This window comes from Perna viridis, chromosome 3 (genome assembly GCF_037379345.1).
Source record: "Perna viridis isolate PV_CMFRI_1.1 ecotype Kerala chromosome 3, ASM3737934v1, whole genome shotgun sequence".
Lineage (NCBI taxonomy): Eukaryota > Metazoa > Mollusca > Bivalvia > Mytilida > Mytilidae > Perna > Perna viridis.
The window spans coordinates 41,672,827-41,692,953 of record NC_142447.1 but is presented as its reverse complement, the minus strand read 5'-3'; the positions used below and the strand labels follow the sequence as shown (position 1 = coordinate 41,692,953).

The 20,127-nt window shown below is 31.7% G+C and overlaps 2 protein-coding genes across 31 annotated transcripts in view; one reads left to right on the top strand and one right to left on the bottom strand.

Annotated features, from left to right (window-relative positions):
• Nucleotides 1-10,310, bottom strand: part of LOC148622307 (tubulin polyglutamylase ttll6-like) — a 39,550-nt gene extending 29,240 nt beyond the window's left edge. For 27 of the 30 annotated variants that reach the window (XM_088572113.1, XM_088572092.1, XM_088572106.1 and 24 more), the window contains exon 1: nt 10,177-10,310. The gene's annotated coding sequence lies outside the window, so the exon portion shown is untranslated. The other 3 variants (XM_088572085.1, XM_088572084.1, XM_088572082.1) reach the window with 3 other exon arrangements.
• A 4,146-nt stretch (nt 10,311-14,456) lies between these two features.
• Nucleotides 14,457-18,383, top strand: LOC148622306 (intraflagellar transport protein 74 homolog). The gene is made up of 2 exons (XM_088572080.1): nt 14,457-14,600; nt 16,024-18,383. Exons 1-2 carry the CDS (start codon nt 14,555-14,557, stop codon nt 17,757-17,759), a joined length of 1,782 nt encoding a protein of 593 aa, XP_088428206.1. The 5' UTR covers nt 14,457-14,554; the 3' UTR covers nt 17,760-18,383.
• The last annotated feature ends 1,744 nt before the right edge of the window (nt 18,384-20,127 follow it).

The following is a 20,127-nucleotide window of genomic DNA, read 5'->3' as shown; positions in this document are numbered from 1 at the left end:
TAATGGAAACTCTTCATCTATTCAGATCAAAAAAGGTAAAACTAACTTTTTTTTCAATTTTATTAAGTTAATATACATGTAAATAATCATATTTTTGTACTATAATCCCAATACTCAACAACATGTAATAAAATACTAAAACACCATTCAGTTAATATGTTTGATAACAAATACTTTTTTTCTAATATGTGCATAAGTTTCTGGCAGATGCTAAGTGGTGCACTTGGTATTTAAGCTCAGAATAAATATTTCACAGATTTTTATTAGGTCAAAATTAGCATCCCTCAAAAATGACTAGCGTTACAGTCTCACAGCTTTGCAACTTTAAGTGGAAGGGTACATGTATAATCAAAAACTGAAGTCTTCAAAGTTGCTAATCGTCAAATATTCAAGTATATGACCTACACATATATATAGTCAACTGTAATGAGCCACTGCGTTTGAATCTGAAACTGGGTAATATTACATAAATTCAATGCTAACATATCATTTCATCCTTTAATGTAAACTTCCTGTTCTCATACAAGCAAAAAACACACATAGACATGTGTATGATATACGTATATGATATATGTATGAGGTACATTTTAGCATCTTTGGGTCACTTATGATATTAACAAGGGAACCAGATTAGGAAACAGATTAAACAACTGGAAATGAATATTTATAGATATCGGGGCCCTGCTAATGTATATGACCTTTATAGTCTTGTAACAAGCACCTGTGCCTGAATCGAAAACTGGTTAATGTTCAATGCAATCTGATCATTTCATGTAAACCTCCCGTTCTCATACAAGAAACACACATGTATGATATTTAAGAGGTACATTTTTATGAAGCTAGAACTATGACACTATGGGGGTAAACATGGCACAGATCTGTAGCATAATGTGGAGTAGTAACATATAATTATGTAAATCATATGCAAATATAAAGTACTGAAATTATGAGTGCAAGAAGTCGCTAACAAAGCATATCATGCACACCTACAACATTTTTAAAGACTCAAATGCCTCACAAAAATTAGAAAAAAAAATATCATGTATTAAAAAACAGACAATATGTAAGTTGACGAAAAATTGAAGCATCTATTCAGATTTGATTTGAACACTGGCTTCCACTTTAAATCGACTCAATATGTACTGATTTGGAGGTTTCAACTTGCCTGAAGCATGTACTAAATATCCATGTAGGTGTGTATTTGAATAAGCAAAGATTAATACCCCCAGTGTAAATACCACCTATCTAGGTAATAGCGTTTTGTCTTCATGTTCAATCATATTTATCAATCAAAATTCAATATTAATCATCTATTTACGACTATTTAATAAGACACTACACGAAGTAAATGCTCTGTTCTGGTAAACTTTGTGTTTAGTCACAACAAAATTCAATAAATCAATCTACATGCACATGAAAGAGACACAACCAAAATATTTCAAGTAAACATTGTCAATGCCTATATATAAACCATACTGTTTCTTCAAAGCACTGTAGATACCTGTCAGTTTTTACCAGTTTTAGATAATGAGGTCAATTTTTTTTATCAAATAAAAAAAAATAAAAACACATTGTTATTGATTATACATGGGTATTGAAGTAGCACTCCAGCTAAGAATCATGCAAATGTGATTCATGGCTGAAAAGCCTACATATTTTAATTTTTGATATTTTTTGTTTGAATTGCCATTGCATACAGAAATTAGCATTTGGTTTTTCATTTAACCTGTGTTCTTAGGAGGAGATAAAAATTATATAAAATGCACTGTAGATTTCAAAATTAAGGGAGATAACTCTGTAAATGACACTCAAATACAATAGAATCTACTGGATTTTCAATGTTGATTATCTCCTAAGAGCAGACAGATTGGAATGAATAATTATACATTTCTTTATATAGACTCATAAAACAACTCCCTTTTTTGGGATGTATCACATTTTTCAAATTTTGCATGATTCTTACAAAGAATGCTACTTAAGATTTACCAAGAAGCCTAATGAAATAACAAAATACCACTGGTTATAATTTACTGCATATCATACAATGACCTACAATCTAAATACCGACAGTGTGGCACAAAGAACTATTTTACTTTTCCCATTACTTTCTCTTTTCTAAATTTCTTGTGATGCCATTTCACCACTGATTTTAATATAAGTCTTATCCAAAGAAAGACAAATTTGTACCTCAAATAAATTAGCTCGTTTGGAATTTTTTTTTAATAAGCACTTTTAAATCATAAATGAAAAATATGTAATAAAAAATTACTTACTTACGTAGAGAAATTGTGACCTCAATCAATCAAATTTGGTCAATTAAGTCTGGTAGTTGGGACAATTGTCATCTCCTCTTGCAGGGCTAGTATATTATTTTTACCTTGCTTTTGAAGTTACCTATTGCTGTATTTTTTCAAAAGCTAAAACTAATTTAGAATTCCCTGGGTGAGAACATTCTAATCTGGCTCAATTACCATCACATAATAAAAATACATTCATTTCTTTAGCAGTTACAATTTTTCCTCTTTTTATTATTTTTTTTTTATGTCAAAATAAAATGTAACCTTTTTTTATCCAACTTTAAGTAAAAAAATCTCTGTACACTTGAGAAATAAATGAAGTTCACATGAATTTCATATGAAGCTCGATTAACATGAATTTCATGTGATCAATATTTGCGAATGTATAGTTGATGAAGTATCTGAAGCCACATTTTATTAAGCATTATTATCCTTAGACTTAGCTTAGATGAAGTAACATTTTAAAACATTTGTAAGAATCTGGTAAAATTGGAAAAATCTGAAACATGCATTTCAAAACTCAACCGATATGACAATATACTCTAGTATAAGTTTTCTCTAATTTATTTAAAGAACCACTATTTGATTTCTGCATCACTGAATATATTCAGAATTTCAGTAGAATGTTAAAAAAATTGAGGTTTTTGACCAGACTCATCTTCTCCTTTTTTGTTCTTTTTTAGTGCACTTCAATAAAACTATATTTCATTTTACTGAAGCGATATGAAAAACCTTGTTTATATTTTTTTTATTTTTTTTTTAAGACTGACAATTAATTTAGTTCTTTAAATGAAAATACATTTATTGAAGAATATTAAGATTGCAAATGGAAGTCATGTTTTCTACCAAGATTCTAATATATTCAATGATGTTTTTCTTTTAAATTTGATAAGTACACACAATGGACAATGAACTATACTGTAATCTTTAGTGCAGTAGAACTTAAAAAAGTGCATTTTTCAATCTGTTTGGTAAAGTAAGTAATAAGACGCACATAAACTGTTAAAACATACAAACCTGCTTCACTGAGTGATGCATTTAATTTAATATAAAGTTCTGAGATATCCATTACATCATTCAAAACACTTGTTGGTCAATAGTGTATATGTATTACTGTCTTATAATTAATCCAGTATAAATGGTAAAAGCAAATCAATACCTATTCCATATTATATATGTCAACTATTTCTTTTTGTCATTGCCACTCAATCTGGATGAATACCAGTGACATACTACAAACACTTTAAATACTGATATCTAAAATTGTGTTGTTTATATGAACTTTTTCTGCTAATAAATTCCTGTTCAAATTTACTTTTCACGTATACACCGTGGGACTGACGAATCCTGTAGTTTTTTTTATACGTAGTTGTCATAAAGATCATAATATTAAACTTATTGATCAGGTCTAAAACCTTTATTGTTCACCTATAAAATTTAAATAAAGAAATTTTAGCTTGTTCTTTAAACTAGAGATTATTCTATTCACAGCGGAATGATTACTTTACTGTGTACAATGTTGGACAAATTCCAATGTATATCTAACACAAAGTTTCGTCTTTAAATCATTTAAATAAATTCAAAACAAAGCCAAAAACGAATATGATAAAAATATGTAAAGAGTATGCATAAAATATAAGCTCAGTACATGTATATGTATGTGGACCGTGAAATGACTTACATGGATGCAAATCTAAGCCACCTATTCATATACCACAAAAAATGATAATCATGAACAACACTACAGGAAGCCTTAGACTGATATCTGTACTACATCTATACATGTAGACTAACACAAATATTTTGACTCTGAAGGGCAAGAAATTCCTACAAGTAAACTCATATATATGTATATACATGTATGCTTTTTAGTTTTATCCACATTATTATTTTATCAATTGAAAGCTTGGGTCTTAATATATAATATGTTTTTGCAACTATCTGATAATTTGATAAGTCCAGCAATCTTTATTTTTTGAAAATGTCAAAAATCAATAATCGATGGTCATTCAATAATCAATGGTCATTCACACCTACATTTGTATATTGTACATTAAGTGTATAATAAACATTTCAAAAAGTGTAGCTCAAAAACTGTTGAAGGAGAAAGCATGTTCCACCATCCAGCAAGAATAACAGATGGATGAACTTAGTACCAATAACTTTTTAGTTGCAGAGGCATAAATATATAATCATCTATTATTTCATGTACATCAAAGGCATGTACATGTACTACTGATGAATTGAAACAAGTTTGTCCTGGCTGTCCTATCAGTATCTACTTTCCTATAGGCAGGATGTCAGAAAGGCCCCACACCTATGAGTTTCTACTCATTGCTAGCAACACAAGAAGCTGTTTCCCCATATCAGCATATGTCAGTTGGTTTTTTGAAATCCATGCAAAACTCCCAAAGATTTGACAGCTTATCATAGAGTTTATGATTTCAATTAAATCATTTTATCCTTCAATCATCATCTTGTACATGTAAATTCATTACTGGAAACAATATCAGAGTATCGTTGAAATTGAACTCAGCATGGGACTTAGAAAATACTCAGATTTCTACTGAATATATTTTCATACGTAAGCGATTATCTTACAGACAGGGGAGAGACACTTTTGAAAAAAAATGTGAACTCAATTACTGGAAGAAGAATAATATTCACAAGACCAGAGTCTACCTCTTATTAATAATGTTTGTTTAGGCATACTTATAAGATGTTGTTAAATCAAGTTATTGACTTGTGAATGGTAAATCCCTTTATATGCATAAAGCACATGAAAGTAAGATAAGGTGCTTATCTTAGACATGAACAAACTTAAAACATTTATGTCTTAAGTAGCACAGTAACATAATTTCAAAGTAAAGAAAAGACAACAATTAATGACCACTCATGAACTGTAATTTATAAGCTTTGTTGAGCATACATTGTTTTAAAATTTGTAATTGAATTTTCTGACAATAGGGTGAAATCAATCTACTCTACTTGATCATGGTTTTTTCAAGCAATATTTTTAAAGGATTTAGGTCTATACATTTGTATATTCAGAAATATCATCAATGGTCTAAGAATTTCTTTAGACATCTGACCACGTGCAGATTCATTCAAAGAAAATTAATTTCTAAGCATAAAGAATTTTTGACTTAAATTGAAATGAGCATGTACTCATGAAAAAATATTGGAAAGTACAATGTACCTACAAGTAGATCTAACCAACATAATATTTTTGTTCTCATAGACTCTTTAACATGTACAATGTACCTGGCATTTAGTGACTTGAACTGTATATGTCAATAAAATTAAAAAACTGACGAAACTTGTAAATATGCATGAGAGATGCAGTTCCACCTTTCCAAATTGGAAAAAAGAAAAAAAAGACAAGTGAATGTATACTTTTGTATCCACAACTTATAGAGACAAAGTCTACCAATCATACAAGACAAAGAAGGAAATAAGATATATGTGTGAAAAGCAAAACTCATATATTGACAGTTACTGTTATCTACAAATTATTTACTTCTTTTATTTCATAGCTATCATCGTCATTACATACAATTTGAGACTGATACATTTATTCTTATAATACTCAATTAAAAAAGGAATTGTATTACAAAATTATCCATTCATTATTTGAACATCTTTCTGGCAAATTATTACTGGAAACATATTAATTTTCGTGGAGGACTAAATTTTGCTATTTAAAAAGTGTGAAAAAAATACCTGTGAAATTTATTTTTAGCTCTATACAACATTTATCACTTTTTGAAATTTATGTTTACAGTATATACATTGAAGATGTACATGTAGCTATTATTAGATTCTTCTTAACTCATCAATATCTATATACTGGTAGGACAATACATCAATGCGATAGGCAGTGGCTAATCTAGTATTTCTTGGACCTGCCTATGATCGAGTTGAGTAAATTTGGACATTTGTCAATTTTGATTGGTTCAGCAAATATTTATGTCTGATTAACACCTTCGCATTGGGCTGACTAATTACAGTAAAAAAAGTAAATTCACTGGAAATCAAATACAGCAATATTATAAAGGTTTACAGCATAATTGTTTACCTGTGCCAGGTTTGTCACTATAGATGAGTTAAATCACTGAATGTCAGGATGTGTCCAATGCTACACACTATATTAAACTTGTCGAGTCAAAGATGAATTTTACACATCCATATGCATATACAGTGTACATGTTAAATCAAGATCAACTTGTAATACTTCAAAATACTGCATATACCTGTAACATTTTCTGTAATTGACCTTCCTAATATACCAATAAGGCCAAAAAATAATAGTCTTATTAAATGCCAGCAGCAGGAAAAAATAGGATAAGTAGGCTGGGAAATAATTCTATTTTTCAAAAATATTCAACATCAAGTTTATGAGGTAAAAATCCATACTTTTAATGTTACTTGAGCCAAAATGGCCATAAAAAGGTGTTTTGCCTAACAGCAATATTCTTTAGTCTTACTATGGACACAAAGTATAGTTTAAATGCTTTTGAAAATTCACGTACATGTAACTTGTTACACTGAACATTAACAAATGTCATTATATGCCCTTTCTAACTATATGAAGGAATCACTTTCAGGAAATGAAAAGTCTCCTTTAAACTAAAGCAGGTCTTGTTATATGTTCACCAAAAATTTTACTATCATACAAAATAATAGGTTTGACTGTAAGGTAAAAATATGCAAGCTACATGTGATATGTACATTGTACTTCAAGCTTATAATTTCAAAAAATACCTTAAAGTTTTAGAATACCAATGGAATTGAAAGTTGCTGAAATCACTTAACACAAAATTACTGCTTGCTTTACTTGCAGTTTTCTTATGAAAAAGATGAATAGAATTTAATTCAATCAAAACAAATTCAATGGCTTTGATGATTCAAATTCTCAGCCTCTTGGGAAGTCTAATAACAACATCCAATTAAACTCCTCATCCATATTCAACACCATCACCATCTTCATAAAAAATATAATTATATGTACCTATATTGTACTACAATGTCTCATAAAAGAGGGCACTTGACAGGGTATTAGTAGTATTGTGTTAAAGAAGACACCTGGCAGTGTTATGACAGTGTTTCACAAAAACAGACACCTTACAGTTGTGAAAACACTGTCACTACAGAAGTTTTATGGCAGTCATCATGAACTTGTGGATCGTTATGGTGTATCCATCAGCACCATGTAAACTAATTTGTTCAATGTGTCAGTTTTTCTTTCCTTTTTCGTCCAGCATAGACTTGACTTTGTATGAGCAACTCGGTGGGTGTTTCTAGAAAAGCAGAGGACACTTACCCTACCGATGCAGCTGGTTCATGCTCCCAGTTTTAAGTGGAATCCAAGTTGCTCATTTACTTTCATTACTTTGTATATATTATTTTGGTTATTTTAATTTAGGTTCTTTGTTGTGTGTGTCTGTTTACCATGTCTAGTCTTCGTCCCTTTTTTCTTTTGATTTCTGCTAGAATCTTGGTTCCCTTGATTACTCTTAAATATCATTATACTTGAGCTGGCTTCTATTCATAAAGCAACTGTAACACATTTGTTGTTGTTTTTCTCCATGCATTTGCTACCACATCTTTCATATCTGCCAACTTTTGAAAACCTCCATTGTGGTTTTTAGGCAGGACAATGTATGAACGGACATTTTCAGGACATATTTTGCAAACTGCATAGGTTTTATTGAAGTAATGTTTGAATGAGACAAATACAACAGTATTAAAGGGCTTTTTTTTTCAGTTGAACAACATGAGCATGCAGTGTAATAGTGACCACCGCAAAGCGATGTGAGCTCTATGGTTATTACATGTACTATCTAAATTTCCCCTAAGGTTCCCCAATATACTAATGAAAAAAAAGTCATGTCCTGGAACTGGAAGTAACAAAAAGTGACTGTCCTTACAGAGAAAATTCATTGCTTCTTTAAATCAAATAAAAATATACAGGTTAAGATTACGTTTCAGTAAAAATAAATTAATCTTTTCTGATAGTTTTCGAGTCTTTCATTATTTTTTTTACTTAATAAAAGAAGTGAATATGATGTTTTTAAAAAGTTCAGGAAACACATGGATTTATGTACGAGTATCTCTGCTTTTCCACTGTTTCTATTGTCAAGAACCTAACCCACCTTGGAAAAAATATAACTCCAATTATATTATCCAAATCAAAGTATACCTTTACTAAGATAGGAAAGACAATCATAGTTTGGAATTCAGATTTGCAGCTGTCAGTTGCTTCTGAATTTTGTTTATGTCACATGATATATGTGTAAAATATTTCCACCATCCATGGGAAACTGTAATATTTCCGGTATCTGTACAGATTGATCTGACTGGCCAAAACTGAAAAGGATGTTGCTAAAGATGCCCTTAAGGGTTAAAAAATGTAAAGTATTGTAAAGTGCTATAAAGTTAACGACCATTTCAAAAGCAAGGGGAAAGGGGGTATGAGGTTGGGATTTTGGAAAAACATTTTTTTTTCAAAATATTCATTCATTGAATAAAACCTCCCCATTATTTTACAAGGCAGATTTTTTCAAATAAAAATATTTATTTCGCTTGCTGCTTAAATATAAATAAAAACATTGCACTTGCAAAGCAAAATTGTTCATCTGACCCCCCTTTTATAATGTCCTTTATTATTTTAACAAGTCTTGCACAGACTGTACACATGTGGTAAAGTTCATGGTGCTTGCTGATTTAGGCAATGCCTACTCCCTATTAAATTGAAGTTTGTAAGACCATTTTTTTGTGGTGGACTCCTCCAAACCTAACTGAAATTCTGAAATTTTAATTCAGAAAAAAAAATAAATGAGGAAACTTTTATTTACAATCAAATGTACATGTAATTTAAAATACAATGAAGCACATTTTTCTGTCTTTCCATTAATGTCAATTGCAGGGGAGACAGTGTTCATTATTGGACTTACCTGTATAGACAGCCATTAACACCTTTTGTCAGATTTATGACTCTTCTAATATAAAAAATCAGATTGAAATACCAATTTTGGGGTTTTAATTCTGATTTTTAAAGGTTATTTTGACAAAATCAGGTTTCGGGACAAATTTGACCTGAAAAATCGTGTTGGCTGGACTAAAGGTCAAAATCCTGAAAACAAAATTAAATCGTGTAAGTTGGCAGGTATGCATCCTTTATAATATTTCAGTTATACCATGGTTATACTATATAGTCTGGTTTGTTTTCTTTTTGCTTTTTTTTTTGTAACTCACCATCTGAATAATAACTCTCTTGATGCTACCTTACTTGTTACAAAAATTGTAGAAAAAAATGTAAAAAAAAGATTTATTTTTAAAAGTCTCACAAACCTTCAGAAAGACTGATAAATTATATACATTGTACAAAATTAAGTTGTATCATGAAAAATAGTCAAAATTTGTTAAGCTATGTAATGTACGGGGAATTTTCACTGCTTTTCCTGCATTCTAAAACTTTCACAGTGAAAGATGTTACACTATTTCAATTTAATGTTGTGACAAATGAAGAATTTTGATTCCAGCCTCCAGTCCAGCACAAAATCATAGCCTTTGACCTTTATGTACTTTTTATAGTAATATTCTACATAGATTTGTGAAGAAAATTTAGGTATCGAGTGGTCTAGTACATGTCTGTGAAGATTTCAACAAAAAATCATAATGCTATTTTTTTTTTTCTGACACAATAATTTCAAGATATTTGCCTAAAATGCTAAATATTGTATTATTGACCAGCCCCAGGGCCAGGAGCGATGTTCATCTACAAAGCAAGGGAACGCATTAGTGAATCATGCAGATATTAATGTTGACTATCAAAAGTATTTGTTTTGATTATAGCTAACTTTGGTTTAACTTTTACCTGGATGGAAATCTTTGTTCATTATGTTAGGTGATTTCCCAAGCACTGTCCTCCATATTGTTTAAAAATGGCGGTGTCCTATCACACTTTGAAAAAAAGGTCAACAATTTTCCTTCAATTTAGTACTTTTTTCGAATGAGATGACAAAAAACAGCCTATGATGTTTCCAACAAATATTTGTTTTGTGAATTAGAGTATATATTGCAATTTATAATTGAATACATATTTTAATATTTAAAGGGCGTATTAATCTACGTTGCCGAGAAACGATGCAAAATATTGGGTGCGTTTATTTGCCTTTTATGCACACGCTTGATGTCCAATCTCGCGCATATCGGTGGCATATTCGCCATTTCAAAGCTTAACACCTCTGCCACACTCTTCTCTTGATATGGTTAATTTCCACTATATATTTTGGGTAACTTTTAAGACAACTACTTTTCATGTTTTTATAAAAAGCACTATGGTGAAGTAATTCCTGCGTTTGAAGAGACCGTACGCATTAATGCATGCATGCCGCAGACTTGGGATCAATTCAAGTACACTTAGTTACAATTACATTTTCAGTCATCCCATCCCTGATGCATGGTGACAAGAAGAGTAGACCTACAGCCTGGCATACAGGACAAATGCCAACTTAATGTTACTTTTTATGACATTTATATAATCTTCAGAATAATTAATTTCCGAAAATATCATATAGAATGGGTGAACGAAGTTTGATTGTTTGTTGCCTAATATTTGTTGGACGACTGTTTCGTTTGCACTCATACCACATCTCATAACTTCATATAATATTAGTAAAGACATAGAACAAAAGCTACGATTTAAAAAAAAAAATAAAACTGCTTGTTATTTTGTACGCAGATGAAACCGTTGAATAATTGCAGAATCAGCAGATGAAGTTCAAAATGCACGGAATACGTAATAAACTACTGTCAAATGTTGAAAATGAGAGCCAGTGTAGCCGAAACAAAGATTCTTATATTCTCAAAGGGAAGACGGGCAAACTATCCACTATTTTACTAGAATGGACATCCAATCGAAACTGTCGATAACTTTGACTACGTAAGAATTACCATCACGAGAACCAGAAATTACACGGTGTATGCACCGTCAATAGAAAAGCTACGGAGTTTTGAGGAAAGGACGATTCCATAACCCATCTACAAAATGTCATATCGATCGCTTTGAAAAATTAGTCAAACCAATCTTGCTTTACGGATGCGAAAAATCCCTCAGTCCGTCACGTACACGTATTACAAATACCACATGTGAGTGCAAACCGGATCTAACAGTATTGTGTGTATATATGTTAGCACGAACACGATAATTGAAGTCATCACTACAAAAGTTTTATGGTCGTCATCATGAACTCGTGGATCGCTACGATGTATCCATCTGCACCATTTAAACTGATTTGTTCAACTTTTCCTTTCCCCTTTCATATACCCCGGATTTGAGGTTTTATGAGCAACTCGGTGGGTGTTTCTAGAAAAGCAGAGGAAGCTTGCCGTACCAAAAATATGAGAACAATACAGAATTAGGAGAATTCATATAAACAAATTGAAACGAAAGTCAGAAAACAAGTATTTATCAGATAGATGTATTGGTAGCTGCAAACAAAAAGATTTCTGGCAAACCATCATGCAGGCCATACAAAGGCTTGCATGATGGTTTGCACAAGAAGGTAAATAAATCAATTAAATTATTATACAAGAAAATGATGATATAATCTCAAAAAAATGAATATGTGGCAGAAGTTTTAATTTTTTTTTGTTTGTGAACATGGCAAAAGATATTGGAAAAGATTACACTTTTTGATAAAGAAAATCTTCCTAGTTTGAAGAAAATTGAAAACAAAAATTTTGAAATTTTTTTTTACTGCACCAATGAAAAAAAAGTAGCAAACATTGTAAATAAATTTGAAGTAAAAAAGATTTAGGGTGTTGATGAAATTTCCGTGAAATTTATCAAATGTTGTATCTCATTATTTGTAAAAAAAAATTACTGCCATGATCAACTTTTCAATTGAATCGTGTTCTTTTCCAGACAGGTTAAAGGAGGCACTGGTTATCCCGATCTACAAGAAGAGTGATCCTTTCCTGAAAAATAATGATAGGCCTGTCAGCATTCTTCTCATTTCTTCTAAATTTTGTGAAAAAGTGTTGGCAGAGCAACTTTTAGAATTTTTTAAAATAAATTTCTCTATGCATTCAGGAAAGGGCATGACTGTCAAACAACTTTATTTAAAGTTTCTGAAGACTGGAAACTTGCCTTGGAACAAGGTTTGACCGACTCCCCCACGATATTTGGATTTGTAAACTGTCCTCCTATGGCCTGTCTGGGGTAGCCTGTAATTAATGTTGTCATACCTATCTAGTAGAAAACAGCACATACAGATGGGTGGTTTTATAAGCCATTGGGGATATATCAACAAAGGCGTACCCCAGCTGTAGGAAGAAAGATACAAGAAAGAACTTTACGGTATGTCTATTTTGATTATAAGCATAATTTCCGACGTTTCGATAATGTAGTAGAGAGTAATCAAGAGAACCAAGGTTATAGCGGTAATCAAAAGAATGTAATCCAGGGACAAAGACCGGGCATGGAAAACAGACACACACAACAAAGAACATAAAGTAACTAAAATCATACATACAAAGTAACAAAAGTAAATGAGCAACTTGGACTCCACTAAAAACTGGGAGCATGGACCAGGAGGAAATTATTGTATTACTGGTACTAGTGAAATGTTTCAGGGATATTTATCGCGTGATGCTTGTAGATTTTGAGCGGGAATATTTTCCCTTTGTCACCACTTTCTAGCCTACACCTGACTAACCAGATAAACACCTGACTAGTCAACACTAAGTTTCAGTAAAAAGATAGTACTAGATATTTTTTTTTTGCTTAAATTTTATTATAATCATTATAAATTCCCAATAATATTTGATAAATATGTCTTATAGACAAATATTCTATTTTATGTTTTCCGATATTCTAAACTTATACTTCGTCCAGGTATAACTCTTGAGACGGTCGTTTGCATTGGCTATGGACACAGGTTTCCACATGTTGCAAATTTATAGAATTGTTTATATATATAAGCCCATATAGTTGAATGTATGATGATCTTTTAGCAAAGGCCAACATGTCTACTTTACAAGTAAGACGTATCAGAACAATGGCATAAGAAACTTTTAAAATATTATATGACCAAGCTCCACTTGTATTATCTGATGTAATATGTAAACAAAATCATACGTACAATTTCACATACAGCAACTTATTACAGATACCACGTGTTAGAACTACAAGGTATGTGCAACAATCATTCAGGTACACTGCTCCAGCCCTCTGGAATTCTCTGCCCGAAAACTTTAGACAGTGCTCGAACTTCAATCAGTTCAAAACCACGATTTCAAGCTGGGATCGGAAAAAATGTTCTTTTGTTGCTTATAGCGACTGTTAATCCATGACTGAAGCAGCGACCACGATACCATATTTTTGTTGATTTTATTTATTTTTGTTTTGTTTCTGCCTGTTTTGTTTTTAGCTCCTTTGATTGGTTTATTCCTAATTGCTATTTATATCTGTGTGCTGTATGTGTCTGTCTTATGATAACTGTTTGTCTTACCACGTTGTCAATGTATTTTACATGTTTGTATGCACTGTATAGCTATTTATGTACCTTATATCGGTTATAAAAGCTCCTAAGAGCTTATGCTGTACAGTTGTAATGAACTTGCCGATTAAATTAAAGCCTATTTGATCTATTGATTGATTGATTGATAGATTTGACTATGGTTTATGTATTTTTTTCCCCACGGACCAATATTTTCTTAAACCAATCTTGCTTTACGGATGTGAAATATTGGAATTAAAAAAATAATCTGTCATCTGGGACATTATTTTTTCCTAACATGTTAAAAAAAAATGGACAAAACAGAAACACAAATTTCTTTTGCATCGCCACAAGTGTTATTTAGCAAAGGCTGCGCAATGAGACCTTAAAGAAATACATCTTGCATATAATGGAAACGTATAATTTGTATTTCTTCCTTTTCCCCTTATTTTTTGTGTGCAAATTATATATTTCTATTTGATAAAATAACGACTACAACTTAAATGATTGACACAAATTGAATAAGTAAGCAAAAAGTGTAAGAAGATTTGTTATTTCAATTGATCGATAAACTCTAACAATATTAATATTGATTGTATGTTAGGTACGTGCACGGGGCAACTACCTAGATTTAAACTATCCTGTACACGCCGGTGCACCAAAAGGCTGAACGAAACGAGAACATTCCATATTTTACTACTTCCTGTCAACAGTAAACTATCATTATCTGTGAAAAATTGTTCAAGAGCTATGTCGGGAAGACTACCAAGTGCAAGTGGAAGCAGGCCAAGAACGGGTATGTAAAAGCTGATTCTGCTAAGTTATTCAGGATGTAATTTGGCGTTGAAATGAAGGTTCAATCTGAATGAGTGATAATCAACCACCGACATGAACAAATGATGTTCAGTATCATGTCATAAATGTGTTACTGAGGGGAAAGGTTAGTTTGTTACACCGTGTTACAAGCTAATGAACTTAGTTTGTAATGCCCGCAACATTGTGCCATGCAATAGTACATGTGGGTTCTTTTTATAGGTGATATTTATGGTTCATATTGTCACCGAAAATCAATATGATGGAAGCCACTAGCCATGAAAGAATTCAATCACATTTCATTCCATAAGATAAAAGTTTATTTAATCCCAAATTTGTCAGATCCACTTAAAAGTAATGTTTGTAGTGATATGGTCAAGGTTGAATATGTCTTCATGAATGAAATAAACCATTGACATGAACAAATGATGTTCAGTATAATGTGTTAATGAGGGGAAAGGTTGGTTTGTTACCCAGTGTTACAAGCTAATGAACATAGTTTGTAATGCTCGTAACATTGTGCCATGCAATAGTCAAGGTTGTTATATCTTCATGAACGAAAATATGTTGAATGCGATTTCTGGTTCAGGCACAAACTTTGCTTCATGAATTACAAATGCAAGTTCTTGACTTCATGATCTTTTAACTTACATCATTAAGCATTTACTATGATGTTGACTGGATTTAAACAAACATGTATAATTCCCTCTAGATGAACCTGAGTCTGTTTTCAGGCTAAAAATATGTCTGTTTCCTGCTACCCTACCTAATGTCTAATTTGTGTCTAATTTAAACAATTTATGGCTATTTTAGTTCAAGCACCATTGAAGTCTAAATTTTTTTCCCCATTTACTCAATGTAAAATGTACTTAGGGAAATAAAACAATTTCGCTACCTTCTTACAATTTTTACCTTACTTTGTTCTTGCTGCTACTAGCAGGAAACAAGACTATTATTTTTCTGCCTTATTAGATATTGATATGACATATTTTCTTTATGATTTTTTTCAATAAGTAGGCCTAGAAATTGACAAAAATGATTTTAATTAGATAAAGATATGAAACAGAAATACTGGTTGTTGAATTATTAAAAAAAAAGGCAGATGTTCAGAACCGTGTTTCAACCAACCTTGCACATAGTAATATTGGTATAATCCATTTTCTTTGTGATATTTTCAATAACTGCTTAGACCTAGAAACTGAGATGAAAATATAATTTTTAACGATATTTACAAATTAAACGGAAATAATGGTTGTTGAGGAAGAAGGGAAAAAAGAGTTGTCAGAACGATTCATGCACCAGGTGACATAATTTTTTTCAATATTCTTTTCAGGTTCTACTTGAAATTTGGAATGTCTTTCACAAAAATGTTGATAATATACAGTATGTACTTTTAATATTAATAGGTGCAAGACCTATGGGGACTGCTATGCAACCAGGCACTGCCACTAGGCTTACTACTGCTATGAACCCAGGGACAGCAAGACCTGGCACTAGAGGTGGTCAGGTAGCTGCAGGGACTGCATTGCAATCTCAGCTGAAGGTAGAAGATAGACCAATGACACAACAAGGGCTTGGAGGCATGAAAACTGGTGTAAAAGGTCAAGGAAGAACTGTCAAAGATAGAACATACTTTTTGGGATTGGTCAGAAGTAAAATAAATGAACTGAACAGTGAGAATACCAAACTGAATAAAGAGATTGAAAACAATTCTGAAGAAAACTCTGCCTTTCTTACATATGAGAAAAGGGCTGAAGTGTTGGCTGGAGAAATAAGAGATCTACAAGGAGAGCTTGGAGATTATAACACCCTTGTCGATAAATTGACTACAGATGAAGACATACAAGATGTTGAAATGGATTTGCAAGATTTAAAAAATTCAAATGAAAGAGAAGCTCGTAAAATCGAAGAACTTTTTGAAATTAAAAAGCAAAAAGAAGACCAAATCAGACAAATAGAACAGGAACTTGACCAGGAAAAAAGAATGGCAGATAATATAGTAAATGACATGAATCCAAAAATGAGGCAAAAATACTTTGAACTAAAAGATGTAAATGAACATATGCTGAAACAACTTGAGAATGGACAACAAGAGTTGGATGTTCTGAACTCCAAAATAGAAAATCTGAACGAAGAGCTTTCTTTTTCACAAGTAAAGCAAGAAGCTGTCCGCCTTTATGAGCAGTTGAATGATCTTGAAACAAAAAGAGATGCCTTAGTCCAGGAGACAAAGAATCAATCCTCTCCAGCTGAGGAGAGAGAAAAACTTCTGAAGCAAGTGAAAGAGGATAATCAGGAGATTGCTAGTCTGGAGAGGCAAACAAATGATTTGAGAGAGAAAGTAGAGCAAGTTCAAGAGGAAATAAGACAACTTGATATTGATATAGAGGAAAATCAAGGAGAAAGAAACCAGAAATATAAAGAACTAAAGAAGCGAGAAGAAACTATTGATGAGTTCTTGAACACATTTGAAGAGTCCAAACAACAAGAAATTCAAAGAGTTGGTCAGCTAGAGCAGAATGTTGTCAACATCCTGGAACACATAAGTAGAAATATGGGCAGGTTTTCTCATTTACCTTCACCAGAGGAGCTGAGTAATATGAAGGAAGACCTGGCATTTAAAGCTGGAGAGATGAAGAAAGCAGAACATACTACTCTGGGTCTAGCAGCTGAAAGTGATAAACTACAAGTTGATCTTCAAAAGGTTGAACAATTAGAAGATAAAATCACTACAGAGTTGGCAATGTTGAAAGAAAAGAATGCAACAATGGAAAAAGATTTAGAAGTATATAGTGATATGGATAAATTAAGAGATCAATCGGAGAAGAAAAGAAAACGGCTACAAGAGGATCGAATTTCATTACAAAGGCGTAAAGAGAACTTTAAAAAGGTCATGCAACAATTGACCTCTAAATATGAAGGGATGAAAACATCACTTGAAGATAATGAAACATACATGCAACTTGGAAATCTGGAAAGAAAATGGCAACATCATGAGCAAAACAATTTTGTAATGAAAGAATTTATTGCAGCTAAAACCATGGAATGTGATTACCGTCCACTTAATAAAAGAGTTTTCAATGCTATCAATGAACTAAATCAACAACTACAGAATCAAATGGCTGGAAAGCCTAGTATGTAAATTTCATACTTGTTATTGGACATTTTTTGTGATAAGAAAGTGTTAGATCTTGTGACCAGGAAATTTCAGAAATGTTCAGTTTATATAAAATGACAAAAATTCTTATTGTAATTTACACAATGTTAATTTATTAGATATATTAAATAATTGTCTGAAATTTTTGGGATATGGACTAAAACCTTCTTTGCTGTCCTGATGTCAGGAGAATATTGGTTTATTTTGCCCATGCATCCTCAATTGCATGTGAGTTAATGGACTTGCTTCACAGTTTTTGTTGTCTGCCAACTTGAGATCTTAGGATTTTCAGGTCAAAGGGTGATGTAACTATTTGATTTAACCACACCTTATTGTTGATACAGAACACAAATTGGCCAGTTAGGTGAACATTTAAGTGGTAAAAAACAGTCACTTATAATACTCACTTATGACTAGTACATATTATGGTATAGAAAAGTCACACTACATCTTAATCAGCTTTAGAGTAATATGCTCTCATTGTTACATATTTACTTTTGTAAGATGGTCTGTATTGATTCAGATAGATATTTTGTATTCTTGAGTATTTGGAATGATGTTAGTGTCTATAAACCATGTCAGGTAAGGTTAATATCAAAATTTACATTGTTCTTTCTTGTGATTGTTTATATGTTTTAGGTTTTCTTACTGTTTTTGTGTTGAAACAAGAGGCTTCCACGAGAGAATTGCTCACCAGGTTAAAATTTGCCTTTATAGGGCAATAAATTTAACAAGGAGTTGTCAAACAATTTTGGCTCAAGAAGACTTTGGTAGGACTTATCATAAGGATCATTTTAGCAATTAGAAGTTTCTCTCTTTCTATCATAATTTTCAAGATATTGGCTGAAAACTAAAAAAAACCCATCATCTTTCACCTTTCAAGATTTCTACAATCATCATACCAATAGCATAATGATTTTGAAAGTTTTATTTTCCCAGCTTCACAATGGTATGCTCACAAAGGTCTTACTAACCACTTCTAACGTTTCCATTATTTTACATGTTAAAAAAGTAATTTTCAAAGTTTAACTGTGAATTCCCAGGACAAATGACATCTTTAAGTTGCATACTGTTGCGAAGCTTGGAAAATAAGGCTTCCAAAATCATTATGCTAATGGTACGATGATTGTAGAAATTCTTCACAAAATTTACTTAAATAAATAATACTGAAAATCCACATTTTTACCTGTTTTGCTAACTGACAGCATGGAGGGAAATTACCTACACATGTAAACAATATTCATACACTTTTGTAGTGAATTACATATATGGTTTTAAAGAACACATTCTCAGCTTTATTTTGACTACTTTTAATCATAATACACACAAATAATGCACTTACAATGCATATGTCCAGGTTCAGTGTGTTTTTGGTACTACATAGGGGGGTGGCCATTTGACCTGGAAGTGGTTAGTGAGACCTTAAAAACATTTTATGAGTTTTTGTTTTTCTTTTTTTACATTTTATGAAAGCATACGGTATTGTGAGTCTAATAAGACCAAAACTATCAAAATCAGACATAGGAGTACAAAGAAATGGTCATTTTTATATCACGCCCTTCAGTGATATTTTCCCTAAATTACTAAAAAATTACAATTTTAACTAATTTGTCAAACCAAATTGATACCTATGATAATTCAAGAAGTTGTAATAGTAAATATCATTTATCATTATGAAAAAAGAACAGATTTCAACGATTTATATCATACCTATTTCATTACTGTGTGATTCTAAGTCTGTGCTGTGTGACTATTTGAGTACTTTGAATATCCCAAGCAGTGACGTTATGTATTTCATGGATAACGTCAAGTTGTGAGCCACTGTTACTGATAAAAATCTTGTTGCTATGTTGTTTTTTAAAATACCTTGCACAATGCACCTCTTGAAATATAGCCAGATTACCAATATCACTATACTGATTTTGTGGGAAAATGGAAATAATGACCAGGAAAGGCAATTTTCCTCAAATTATGCATTTCTCTGAAATATGCCATAATTTAGCTTATGGTCTCACTAACTACTTCTAACATATCCATTACTTTACATGTTAAAAAAGTAATTTTCAAAGTTTAACTGTGAATTCCCAGGACAAATGACATCTTAAAGTTGCATACCATTGCAAAGCTTGGAAAATAAGGCTTCCAAAATCATTACGCTAATGGTACGATGATTGTAGATATTCTTCACAAAATTTACTTGAATAAATAATACTGAAAATCCACATTGTTACCTGTTTTGCTAACTGACAGCATGGAGGGAAATTACCTACACATGTAAACAATATTCATACACTTTTGTAGTTAATTACATGTATGATTTTAAAGTACACATTCTCAGCTTAAAGCTTATTTT